We start from the raw sequence: 13015 nt of genomic DNA on the forward strand, positions 1-13015 counted from the left end.
GGTAGCCTTTAGGAAGAAAGCACAAGTGCATTAAAGATATCAGAAAGGGGGATTATTAGGGGCTGGGCCCAAGTACCTGCTGATCACTTCAGGTAACCCCTACTCCATGACTGTAGTACAGGCTCATGCCAGGAACAGACAGTGGGTGTTGTCAGGGCTGGCCCTGTGGTGTGCAAGTGGAGCTGTAATAACACCACCTCCTTTTTGTAGCAATTACATACTTTTGGTTCAAAAAACTTCCTGCGACTGCCCACCTCCCTCTATGCTGCATTGCTGTCATGTCTTGAGCACAGTTGAGTGGTGGGATGGGGTCTTGCTGTAGGATTTACCTGCACCCTGGCAGCTATTGATGCTTTTTTATATAGAACAGCACCCCTTGGGTTTGATTTGAGCTCAGAGCTGGAACCCAACTGCACTTGCCCCCAGGTCCCTTCTTCCCTACCCCCTTAAGTAAGTGACTTACATGCCCCAAACTGCAATACAGAGGAAACAGCCCATTTTGCTTTTTCTCCTGTGCAGAACTGCACTTGCCAGTGAGATGCCAGCCCTTGTTTGACACCTGCCTGCAACAGCATGGGCCAGGGTGGAGGCAAAGTCATAGGAATACTGGGCTTGACTCAGCCCCTGAGGTGTCTTGGCCACACAGCTAACAGCGCATCACTGCACTGCACTGCATGTGTCTGTGGCTGGGATGGAAATGAACCATTAGAGCAGCATTTCAAAAACAAAGATGGTACAGATCAAACAGTTCTTTTAATTTCAGATATTGTATTTAGATATGCAGTTACAACTTCCCTAACAGTTGCTACAAAAAAAGCACATACAATACCCAGAGTTAAATTTAAAAGCAACTAGTCATTGTGCATGAAACAAACTCATGAACTGAGCCTCTACGCTAGAACTAGCTTTTGTAAATAAGTCATCAGAAACAATTAATAGGGAGAATGATAGATAAAGGTCTGATTTTTCTTCTCAAAAGTCATTAGCATCAAAGCAGAATAGTACCCTATGGTAAAGAAATCCTCCAAATACATAAAGCAGGAGTTAAAAATTAGAGCTTTCTTGAAGTATGTGGGTAAAGAAAACTAAAAACTATGTTAGGCTCCAAACTTACAAAAAGTCAGTATTTAATTGTAGTTAAGTGTCGATTCTTAAAAGTCAGCGAAACATCTCCTGTTCCGTGGTTATCACAGTGATTATAAAAAGATCACACATTTTATACTGTAGCAAAATGCCAGGATGCTGCAGTGTTTTCAGGAACATTTATGAAGTAGAGTAATTCAAAGTAGGCTAGTTTTTAAAATCAAAGCACATTAGAAGTCCTATAACAAAACCCCTCCATGCTTAATTTGTAATTTAGTACCTCCTCATAGATACTGTTTGTATTCCAGTGAGTGGATAAAGTTCATGTGACAAATTTTTGCATGTAAAACATCACTGTACAATATCAGAAACAAAAGTGTTTGAATTTATAAAATGAGATAGGTACAACATTCTCTTGGATTAAGCCTAACCTATGATTTCTCATTTTTCACCTGCCTAGGGAGCACTTCCACAGTGGCGAGCGAGCATGCAGAAGTACGGTGCTGTTCAGTTCACCTGATGTGACCCAAATGTTAGAATGCAATTTCACCCAACAGCCATGATCATAACGCATGCCTGCTTCACCCTTTCAGGAGCCGTGCCTCCCTCTGTGCAGTGAATAGATGCTTACTTTGTGCAGGGAGCCTTCGTGAGAATCACTACACCCCGAAGAGATGATGCAGAGCCGTTTAAAGCAGGACAGCAAAGCACTCCAGTCTTTCAAAACACAGCGAGTGCATATTCCCTACGTGGTACAGAAGGGAGGGTGGGCAGAGCCCACCCAGTTTTAGCACAGCATACAGCTATAGGCACTGAAAGTAAAACAGGTGAAAGGCTAAAGGGAACAGACAGTGCCACACCGTTCTTGTAAGAAGCCATCCTCCCCCTTGAGACAAGGCCAGCTTTCACAGGAATGCAAAGTCGAGCAGTACTGAAATCCCTATAAACGCAATGTACCTGTTCAGAACATGTTTTAGTCACTACAAATAAAGGAAGTATGAGACAAAATGAAGACGTTTCTTGGACAGTTGGATTCTAATGAGAAGCCAAATACTGAAGACACCTCTTCCATTTGTCAATGAATATTCTTTTCCCAGTTGTCCTTTCAGACCCAGGCCCTCTCAGTCTAACTGCAGTAGTACTGCATCCTGTTAGTCCGTTGTCTTTTCCGTGACTGAAATTCTTCAAAGAAGTGCTGAATGTCTTCTCTTTTAACCACCTGGGGGAAGCAATATGAAACCCAAGTTGTGGTACAAGAATTCAGTTAAACGATCCTTTTTTTTTTTTTTCCCTTGCATGCATCCCACATGTAATGCACAAAGCATATAAAAGCAAGTATCCTGAAATCTCTCTGATACAGCTAGCAAAACAGCTTTCCTGTTGTACCCAAAGGAGACGATTAATGCCCAAATTCTATTACAAGAGAATACAAACAGGGAAACGAGCTCCCCAAAGGCAGAACAAGCATATGGAGCAAAGCTCCTGATGCTATTTTTAACGGGTTTGGCCACTTGCTTTTATCATCAGAAAAATTAAGACAAAGCAAGATTTTCACTAGCTCACTTCAGACTCATTACAATGTAACAAAGAATGGCAATTTAGCAAACAAGCCAGCAAAATGCACGTGTTAATTAATAATAGCATGCAAATTCCTCCAGGAAAACAACTGACAGGACTGTTTGTCAATATTTAGTCAGTCCTTATTCTTCTAAGGGTTTAAATTCAGTCTAAGAAAAACTATAAAGGTTAAGAGATTTTCTTCCCCTAGAGCAACACAAGTTTCACTTAAATTTAAGAACTACTCTCAGTACTTTATAGACAGATTTCTGTAAGGTCTGTTATCTCTCAACAATGTCACTAAGGAAATATAACTTTTAAATTCCAATCAAATCAGGGATTTCTAATTTCTGCTGCAGTACCAGCAACTCCAAGAGACAGGAAAAAAATACTGTAACACAGCATCATAGTATTCAAGACCCACCCCTCAACAGTACTTTAAAACACATTTTCTGGCAAACAAATTCTGCAAGTTGTGCCTTACCGTTCCCTCATCGGCAAATCTCCTGAGATAGTCAGTCAGTTCTGTCTTTAAATCATTGTATTCTGGAAGGAGAGGCAAGGGCAAGGGAAAGAAAACAAATAAGCCAAGAAGATATCCAGCTTTAGTTTAACACAGGCTCAAGAAGACAACTTGTTCTACTTCCTCTTGTCATTCATTAGATTTACTTGAGACAAATCTAGGTTTGAACTACATTATAAATAATAGCAATAAAGAGAAAGGCAAGTCCAGGTAAACATGAGAAGCCTAATAATTTATCAGACCAGCCTATGCAGTCTGAATATCTGTTCAGGTGATCTTCAGAGAAATGTACAGAAGTTCAGCGAGTGAATTAGTACAGTTATTTAAAAGACTGACCCTGCTCCCAACTTCCCGCAGCAAAAGCACGCATGGGTAGTGGTGGGAAGTCCTAGCCTGTTGTAACTCAGCATTGGGCAAGTGTCCTCGCCAGAGTGCAAAGCCTTCACTCAGAAGAGGGAAACACCGCTCCAGTTACAAAATACCTCAATGCCGTCTTGTCAGTATACTCTGCAGCAGAGCTACCAGGGAGCACCCTGTACCCCAGCTTCACACCAGCTGGCACTCCCCCAGACAACAGCAGATTGCCAAACAACAGAACAGGGTAAGATAAATAAGCCAGACAGCAGAAGTGTAAATTAATGTTTAAATATTCATGTTACAAGAAATTACCATCAATGCAGTATCTAAGATGTTAAACAGGGGAAAAGTTCCCACACCACTTAGTTCCTCGATGTAAGTTGAAGTTGTAACAGCAGGCCAGAGAGGACAAACTTCTCTAGAGTAATCCTAATTGAGGTGTGCAATCTGTCATACAGTCTTCTGTATGTTACTTCAAAAATAGTTTGATACCACACTGCAAGACCTGATACTAATCTCTTACAGGAAACTGTTCACTTAAAGTGTTAAGGCAGATTCTAAAAATGAAGTTGTACTTACCACAGATGAGTTCTACTTGCTGGACTCTGTTCATGCTGTTAAGGGTGTCCATTAAAGGATCTCTCCTCTCTGTTTCTTGGTCATTGGTACCTTTATTTTCGTAAGCCAAGACAGTGTCACATTCATCTGTCAGGAACTGGACTTCAAGCTCTGAATACATTTTCTGGAGAATAAAGTAAAATTTACTTTTACGTTACAAAACTTCTCAGATGCAGATGCTCTCCCCCAATCATTTTTGTGTTCAGTATCACAAATAATAACAATAAAAATAATAATGTAAATTTTGTATCCAGCATTTCCGGCATCTCCCCATAACAACTTCCAAAGCAATACTGGATTTATGCAGCAAAGAAAAGACAAACGTTTAGAAGCTCCTTCGTGCTCTATTAATTCCAAAGGGTCTGGTATGTTTCTTTATGTGGGGTGGAGGGGGTTTTAGGTGTTTATATGCAAAGTAAGAACATTTACACAGATTTTATCTACAAGCTTCCCTTCAAAGAGTCTCTGGGAGCTCCTCCCCGCCTCCCCCACCTCAATGATGGTAATGAAGAGAGAAAACATACCAAACAGTCTTCACAGGTGCATAATTTGCTTCTCCAGTTTGATGGCCAAAAGGTGGCAGTATCTTTTTTTAAAAATTGCTTGCTTTGGAGTTCTTTCAGCTTGCAGACTGGCTCCTCACTCTTAGTAACTACCTGAATTAAAATGAGAGTGTTCAGTGCTCTATAATGTCACTTCAAATACACTCCTTTCTTTTCAGCATGTCACTTTCCTTATGCAGGATTTTTCTTTTGTCTCAGACACATTTTTATAAACAACCTATATTACCATTTCATCTACACGAGGATTCTGATATGGTTTTAGCAGTTTCCACTGGAAATTTCTGTAGAAATTTGCTGCAATAGCCATAAATGTTTAAGAAATCAGAGCTGGACTATCATGCACATGCAGCTACAACGCATAATACCCCTGTATTAGAACAAACTCAGATATTACCTCAGTGTAAAGGCCAGGTGGCTGACAAGAAAGGATGGATCTAACCTATCTGCAAACAGACGTTACACAAGCATGTTCCACAGCCTATGCTGTGCTCCACAGAGACCACACGTTTGAAGCATCAGTGACTGAAGAGGAACATGGAAACAGACTAAAAGCATTTACTTCTTCACTGAACCTATGCAGAAGAGGCGGGCTTTACGTCACCTATCATCAGTACAAAGATGTACAGGACAGAAAAGAAGGTCCGTTTTACCTCTGGACAGGCAGACCCAGAGCTAGTGGATGGTTCATTAAACTGTTCCATTTGCTTTTCCTCCTTCGTTTCTTGGTGTTCCACTCCACTTTCTTTTTTTATTTCTTTTTTCTGCTCTTCACTTTCCTCAACTTTCAGGACAATCCCCTCATCTTCAAGGGAGTTCACTTTGGTCAAAGCAGGAACTGGAAGATACACACCCACGTAAGTGAAAATACCGTGCCAGACAATGTACAGGCTACCACAGACGTTCTCTCTGCTTTACACTGCAGCATCAAAGAGCACCTAGATCACCTCATACACTGCAGGGTCCTGGATATATTCTACAGCTGTCCAAAGACACAGTGACCTAGGTATACAAAGAAACTGCTCCCTCTTTCACCATAGTGTTCTTCACCTCTCATACTCCTATTCTAAAATACTCTACTTCCCAAAATCTAAGCCCTAGGAGAGGGAAAAGGGTATCACAATTTCAGATAGTTCTGTGCTAAGATGCTTGTCCTTCTTGACACCCCTTGATAGCTATTGCAGGTTCAGTAGCTGTTGCATACTTTTTTGCTAGGAGACTACACGAAACCAGCTCTTTCCACAGAAATCAAGTCATCTGCCATTCTGACCCTGCAGAGACCACATAGCAGACAGAGGCCTGGTGTGACTGCAGGGAACATGTATCCTGAGCCCAGCCTCAGCTCTACTCAGATATTCACTCTATCATTCACTCTTTGCTGCTCAGAGCCTCTTATACTCAGCTGCTTGCCTCATTGCTTCCCTTAGGATGGCTCTTCAGTTCTTTGATTCAGTTTAGAAATTAAGTTTCTTGAGATGAGTGTTAAATCTTCATCCAACCATGTGCTAGCACATCTTTGATAAAATAAATAAAGGAGTGAGCACCACAGAATTAAGATTTAGGAACGAGAACTGCATTGTTGGTTTTTTTTACAAAACAGTTACTGCAGCCCTGCATGTTCCACTGCTGAAGGCGACTGTCCAATATAATGAGTATGATTTCTCCAACCACTTAAATACTATTATGTTATTAATCAACCACATATGAGAAATACATGCTAACAAAATATTGGCTTAGATATTTTCATTTTCTTTACCTGCTAACTGCGATGCATAAGCCCATAGGAAATGGCAGTGATTCATGCAGGCTTGGCATACCATTTCATGGAAGTCTCCACTTTCAGGGGGAACTGCACCAAGATGCTATCCAAAAGAAACAAGCACGCAGCAGTGAAGCATTTGCTGCAAAATAACAGACTCAACTCTAGGTTTAGAGGAAGTAAAACATCAACTGCCATCACATTTTCAGCACAAGCATACACTCCTGCTAACTCTCTACAATGATTATCAGTATCATTTAAGGACTGGAAAGAGCCGATAAAAATTCCAGGGAAAAACTGAAATAATTCTCTCTTTGTCGACAGCCTTTTATGCCTTCTACATACCAAGGAATCTCGGTCCTATCTTTATCATTTCTAAATAATACTCTTCTAAACTGTCCTAAACATAGGACAGGTGAAGATACCTGTTGCACCCTGCACATTTAAACTCTTACATAACTTTTTATAATTGTTTCTTTACATGTAAGAGATACTAAGTCTTCATATTGATCACATACTGAACTTGAGAAGAATTAGGTCCCAAAGCTCTCCATAAACTGGTGGAAACTATTTAGGCAATTAAAAGCAGTCAGCAGCTTTCTTTTGTTCTTGCAACACTCACAGTATGCAGCATAACATTCTTCATCCATACATTTATACAAAAGAATCCTATAGTTTACCTACAGAACTCATAATTGAAGCCAATCATCTTTTTTTTTTATTCTTTGATCCTGCAGCTTCAAACATGGAATATCACTCGTGCCCTTCAAGGCAGAAGAGGCTGAATCCTTAATGCTTACACGTTAAGTAGGTCACTCACTGAAGTGCTGAACTGCTTTCAATTCAAAAGATTTCGCCAAAGTTCGTACTCAGGAACCAACAGCACAGTTTGTTCCTTGCTACTTAAAGGAATTACAGTTTAAAAAGCATTCTTTTGAATGAAGACTATTGAGGTAGTTGATAATGATGCGCCTCGGTAAGAATCTTTTTCTCACCAATTGTACTGATCAGAATTTTCCAATTAAAAAGTTATAAAGTTATTATTTTATTCTGCAGCTGTAACCTTCTAAAAGGTAGAACTCTCCCTAGTTTTTTTTGGACTGGAGTGGACAGCAGCGCAAGATTAAACTTTCAATATTCCTTTGCATAGGATAAAAAGAAATACCTTAGAACTCATGTAATAATCTTTTGAGAACTACAGCAAACCTTCCCAAGTAAGAATAACCATACAAACTTAACCGACACTAACTTATTTCTATGCAAATGGCAATTCTGCTACTTATAGTTTCCTTACCCTTCCATGGAACCAGTCTTCACAAACTATGCATTGTATCATCTCATCTGGAATCTAGATGAACAGTCATATTATTAGCATTAATAGCAACCTCCAGAATCTTTCACAAGCCTCAAACCACAGTATTATGTGAAGCCTACTCAAGTGAATTGCATTTCCTCTTCACCCACCCACAGGGAGCTGCCATTAATAATTAGTTACCGCTTCATCAATCAGTTTGCTTCCCTGAAGTTCAATAGCATATGTAATTTGTCATATTATCAAGACTGTAGAAATTTCCATTTATTATGACAAAACTAGTTTTCCCAGTAGAGCGAGACATTCTCACACAAAAGAGCTGATAAAAGTTAATACACTACTGGTATCTTTCTTCCTCTAAACAGCAATGCATGAACAGGCAGCTTAGCAAAAGAAAGACGTTGATATTCATGATGTCATCAAGTTTATATAGGAATGCCAGAATCCTAACTTAACTGTCCACAATGCAGTACAGTACAAACTGCTTTGTTATGAAACAATTATTAATTATTTCTTTAGAAATGTTTAGCTATCTCTGAACTTCAGAGATGTGAGTTTATAAGATACTTTTTTGTATTTGAAAGACTTGCGCCTTCCTTATTCTTTAAAACACCTCGCTTCTATGACTGCAAACAAAAGTGTGTATGTGCAAACCAAGTGGTGTATTTTAATACTTCAGACAGAGAAAAAGCATTCTGTCTACCGTAAAGAAAAGCTAAAGCCCGTGCTATGGGACAGACTCTCCCCATCCCTAAAGCTTTGTCAGAGCACTGTTGCTGGCACGAGGAAGCAGATTCTGGTCTCTCCTAAGATGTGCAATGTGTTTATTATGTGTTTGCCACATTTCTCGAGATGATGAGAAACCCAGGCCCTAAGGGAACTCTGTAACTTTAGAGAGAGGAAAGCAGAGAAAACTGCAGCAGCGTTTTGTCCAAATGATGGTTTGTCCTCCTCATCTGTCTCTAAGGCATAAACATATTCTACCATTTAAGAAAAACCCGATAATGTAATTACTTTATACAGCACATGACAACCAAAAGCAATACAGAACCTAAGATTTCTTAAAGTGGGATCTTCCCTATAAAGCAGCTCAGCGACCACCCTTCACACAATGTTTTGCATAAATACCATCTATATGTGATTGCTACTGTTTTTTGTATTTCTTACCTCATCTTCAGGATCAGGATAAGGTCTTTTACAAGTACAGTATAATCCATAGAAATTGTCATTATACTTATTTCCTGAATTCACCTTGCCCTTTTCCTAGGAGGAAAGGAAAAAATGTCTTAATAGACAATGCAGTGAAAAACAAAAGACAGAAAAGATGTATAATTTAAAAAAAACCCAATTCCTGGTCCACTTTAATTCCTAAGAGCAATCATTATACTCATCAGCTTGAAGATCCAAAAAGAAAGATATTATCCAGACACCTACGCTATACAGTGAGCAGCAGATAGGGCATGTGAGGAATACTGAAGTTCAAAAGGGAAGAGGAAAAACAGTCTTTGTAACGAATGGCAACTGTGGTGTTTGTTAAGCTACTGCTAATCTAAAACAATTTAAGAGCTTTGATCACCAACCACGCCTGCCTGCTGCCATTATAGCAATGTCTGTAGATTTATTGTGCACCTTCCCCTCCATTTTTTTTTTTAAACATCCAGACTGTGATCCAAACCCAACTTTGTTTAATTGTCCCACTGAGCTTCCACTAAATTCATGTCACTTCAGCCTCACTCTACAGGAGAGGACTATCTACATTACAAAACATGCTGAATGAAATTCAATTACAGGTAATCACATTTAAGAAAACAACAGCTAATACAGCTGCAGTCAGAGGGCTTCAGAACTGCATGTAGTTGCAGTCTAAGGCCATGACTGGCCCCTGCAGAAACAGCTGTGACCATTTATGATGTTACTACAAAACGCTTTCTACCACTATTCTGACAAAGGAAAAACAGACAATGCGAGCACCTGGCATCCATTAAGTCAGCCAGATTAACAGACAGATGCTGAAGGTCACTTAACCTGTACAATTGATTTTGCACTGAACTGAAGGAAGAGGAACAACCATGTGATCCATTTCATTGACTCGAATGAGAAACAGTAACATCTTAAAATTGTCACAAGTGTCTCTTTAGGGATCACTGGACTGTAGCCCTAGGCTGACTAGCTCAGGGTCCGCCCCGATTCTGCCAGAACAAAATGGACATATACAAAACCACTTGCTGTTTCTACATTTGGATTGTTACTACCCTGGGAGCAGCACTGCAGGCAAGCCAAGCAGCTCCCTGTTGCTGCTTCCCAGAAGATTACCAACTACTTGATGAGTCCAAAATGCCCACCGAGTATGAAAGCACAGGGAGCTTAATACAGTAAAACACTATCCCATCAGTAGGCTCTGGTGACAACCTACCAAAAAAGATTAGGGCACTAATGCCACCACAAAAAGCGGGAGGGAACTGTCCCTTTAACAGCAGCACAACCTTAAATTTCCCTAATGCTACTGCAAAATTGCACACCAAAAGGTTCTCCTGAAGCCAGCTTAAAGCTATTGAGATGTGTTAATGTAGGCACCACGACATGTTTCTGGCATTGTGCTGACCATGGATGCAGAACTGCTGCATTCATGGATGACAAGGATCAAACGTTCTCTCTCATCTCCCCTCCCAACATTTCCCTTTGGTGCCTCGACAGTTTTATCTCCTCATGTAATACTTCCACCTTGTTTAACTTGCTGGGAAAAGCAGAGGCATCACATGAGTCAGCACTGGCTGAGGCAAGGCACCAGCCTCCCAAGACTGCTATTTTGATTCTGTACGTATGGAACCTGTGTCTGAACTTACTGGGAGTAACTTGCACTGCAGATTTTTGAACTTGCTATTTCCACAATCACAGCGGAAGTTCCTGGAAAGAAAAACATAGCATTTCAGGTTTTTTATTAACTGAAAACACATTAGTTTTTGTGTTCATAACAATTCCCAGAAGTTTATTAAGAACCATAAAAATATTCTTGAGGCTATTTAAACAATAGGTTCTGTCAGAACTGGCCAAAGGGCCTTGCTGCCTTACCCTCTCACGTGGTGTTCTTGGCAGACCTCAGGTAACACCATCAGCTTCGACAGCGCTTGGCTGGGAGACCACAATAGCACAGCTAACCCCAGGGGCTGCAACTACCGTGCTCAAAAACGCGAGCATGTGTGTTGGGGAGAGAGGAGTGTGAACTGGTTCATATCCGAAGGCTGGATCCACAAAGGCGATTAAGCTCTTGTCTCCTAGTCAGCCGCCTAAGCTCTCACTTAAATAGGGCTGGTATGCGAGGCGAACGGGGGAACAGCGACCTGACCTCAGCTGCCTGTGCGGTTTTGCTGGGAGTGGTGTATTTTGTATGAGTCACAGATGGGAACGTCGTCCTACCTCAGCGAGATGTATCACACAGCGGGGGAGGCTCCGGAGACATTCCCACGGCCAGCTCGCCTCACCTCACCTCACACCACACCACACCACAGCCCCCCCGCGGAGCGTCCCAGCACTCGGGTCCGGGAGGAGAAGGCAGGCGGCGACGGTCAGCGTACACCGCCTTGCTTCCCAGCCCGCAGAAGGGGCCCCCGTTTCGCTCCGGGGCAGCTGCGAGGAACCGACACGGCCAGGGGGCTGCCGAGGGAAGCGGCGGGAGGGGCCCCGGGGCCCCGCGCCCTCAGCGCCGCAGGCTGAGGGTGCTCGCGGCGCCGCCCCCGCCCACCACCAGCGCACGCGCGCTTCCCGCCGCCAGGAGGGGCAGGCGCGCGCCCCCGCCCCGCCCCGCGCCGCGCCGCGGTACCTCTTGGTGTAGAGCTCGAAGAGGCGGTGGGTGCCGTGGCACTCGTAGCTGCAGGCCAGGCAGATCCCCGCCGGCTCCCCGCCGGGCGGCGTGCAGGTGCTGCAGGCGTACAGCGCCTGCCTCTTCACCGCGCCCTGCGGGGCGACACCGGCGCAGGCTACAGGGGCCGCCGGGGGGTCCCGGCCCCGGGCGGCCCCGCCCCCACCCCCGCGGCCCCGCCCCCCGCGGCGCCCGGCCCCGCCCCCACCTGGGAGTAGCTGCAGCGCTCGTGGTCGCTGCCCCCCAGCACGGCCCGCGCCTCCTTCTCGAGCTCCTCGTTCTCCGCCAGCACCTCCGCCAAGGAGACCACGGGCTCCTCCGCGCCGCCCCCGCAGCCGCTCCCCGGCTCGGCGCCCTCCGCCGCCGCCGCCGCCGCCTCCATCGCCAGGACGCGAGGCCGAGGGCAAGCCGAGGCGGGAAACACGCGGCCGAGGCGCCAGGGGGCGCCACAGCGGAAGCGGAACCGCACGCCCCACGTGACCGGGGCCGCGCGTCACAGAGGGGAGCGGCGGGGGAGGCCGCGCGGCAGGCTGGCGGCGGGCACGTGACCGGCGGGAGGGGCGGGGCGGGGTCGTCGGCCGGCCGGCGGGCTGCGCGCTGCGCGCGCTTCCGGGTCAGCGCGCGCCGGGCGGCGATTGGGCGGCAGCGGCGCGATGGAGCTGGTGGCGGAGCTGAGGGGCCGCGACGGGCAGACGCGCTCGGTGCGGGTGCCGTGCCCGGCGGAGGAGGGCGAGGGCGGCCAGCTGCGCGGGCTGCGGCGGGGCCTGGCCGAGCTGCAGGAGCGGGTGGTGGAGCTGCTGGCGCCCCTGGTGCAGGAGGAGAGAGAGGCGGCGGGCGGCGGCGGGCCGCGCGGTGAGTGGCGGGGGGGGCGGCCGGCGGGGGCCCGGGCCGGAGCGCGGGGAGGGGGCTCCGCCGCCCCCGGCGTCTCCCGCGCCGCTCACCCGCGCCCCGCTTGCACCCTGGCAGGTGACGTCGAGGATGACGACGAGGAGGAGGGGGAGGATGAGGATGAGGATGAAGGCGAAGCGGAGAACGGCGCCGACACCGACTCGAAGGCGGGCGCCGATGACCCGCCCCCAAAGCGGACGAGAGTTCGGCAGCCCTGATGGCGGCGCTGGGGACCGAGCGCAGGCCCAGAGCGGGACGCGCCCGCTGTACCGGCTGCCGGCGTGCCCCGGGCCGGGGTGGGCCGCTCTGGGCAGGCGGGCGCCTGCGTCTCTTCTGCTCGCGTTTTGAAAGCGAAGTGTCCATCCCGACGCTGTTTTAACGCGGAAGCCTTAACGAAAGGATGCGCCTTGGTGTTAGCAGCGTGTTGCTTGCTGAGAAGAACTTCCAGTAAACTAGCTGGCAAATACAAGACTGTTCTCACAAGTCTTCTGACTGCTGCGTT

At 45.6% G+C, this 13015-nt stretch overlaps 2 protein-coding genes across 2 annotated transcripts; one reads left to right on the forward strand and one right to left on the reverse strand.

Moving 5' to 3' along the window:
- Window positions 1-757: 757 nt before the first annotated feature.
- UBR7 (ubiquitin protein ligase E3 component n-recognin 7) lies at window positions 758-12007 on the reverse strand. The gene is made up of 11 exons (XM_059819506.1): window positions 11834-12007; window positions 11587-11720; window positions 10613-10673; window positions 8937-9032; window positions 7752-7805; window positions 6455-6560; window positions 5352-5536; window positions 4663-4794; window positions 4100-4262; window positions 3125-3186; window positions 758-2302 (listed from the first exon to the last, which is right to left on the reverse strand). Exons 1-11 carry the CDS (start codon window positions 12005-12007, stop codon window positions 2210-2212), a joined length of 1260 nt encoding a protein of 419 aa, XP_059675489.1. The 3' UTR covers window positions 758-2209.
- Window positions 12008-12278: 271 nt separating this feature from the next.
- Window positions 12279-12731, forward strand: GON7 (GON7 subunit of KEOPS complex). The gene is made up of 2 exons (XM_059819508.1): window positions 12279-12477; window positions 12592-12731. The coding sequence occupies exons 1-2, from the start codon at window positions 12279-12281 to the stop codon at window positions 12729-12731; spliced, it is 339 nt and encodes a 112-aa protein (XP_059675491.1).
- The last annotated feature ends 284 nt before the right edge of the window (window positions 12732-13015 follow it).

Source organism: Gavia stellata, chromosome 7 (genome assembly GCF_030936135.1).
Source record: "Gavia stellata isolate bGavSte3 chromosome 7, bGavSte3.hap2, whole genome shotgun sequence".
Classification (NCBI taxonomy): domain Eukaryota; kingdom Metazoa; phylum Chordata; class Aves; order Gaviiformes; family Gaviidae; genus Gavia; species Gavia stellata.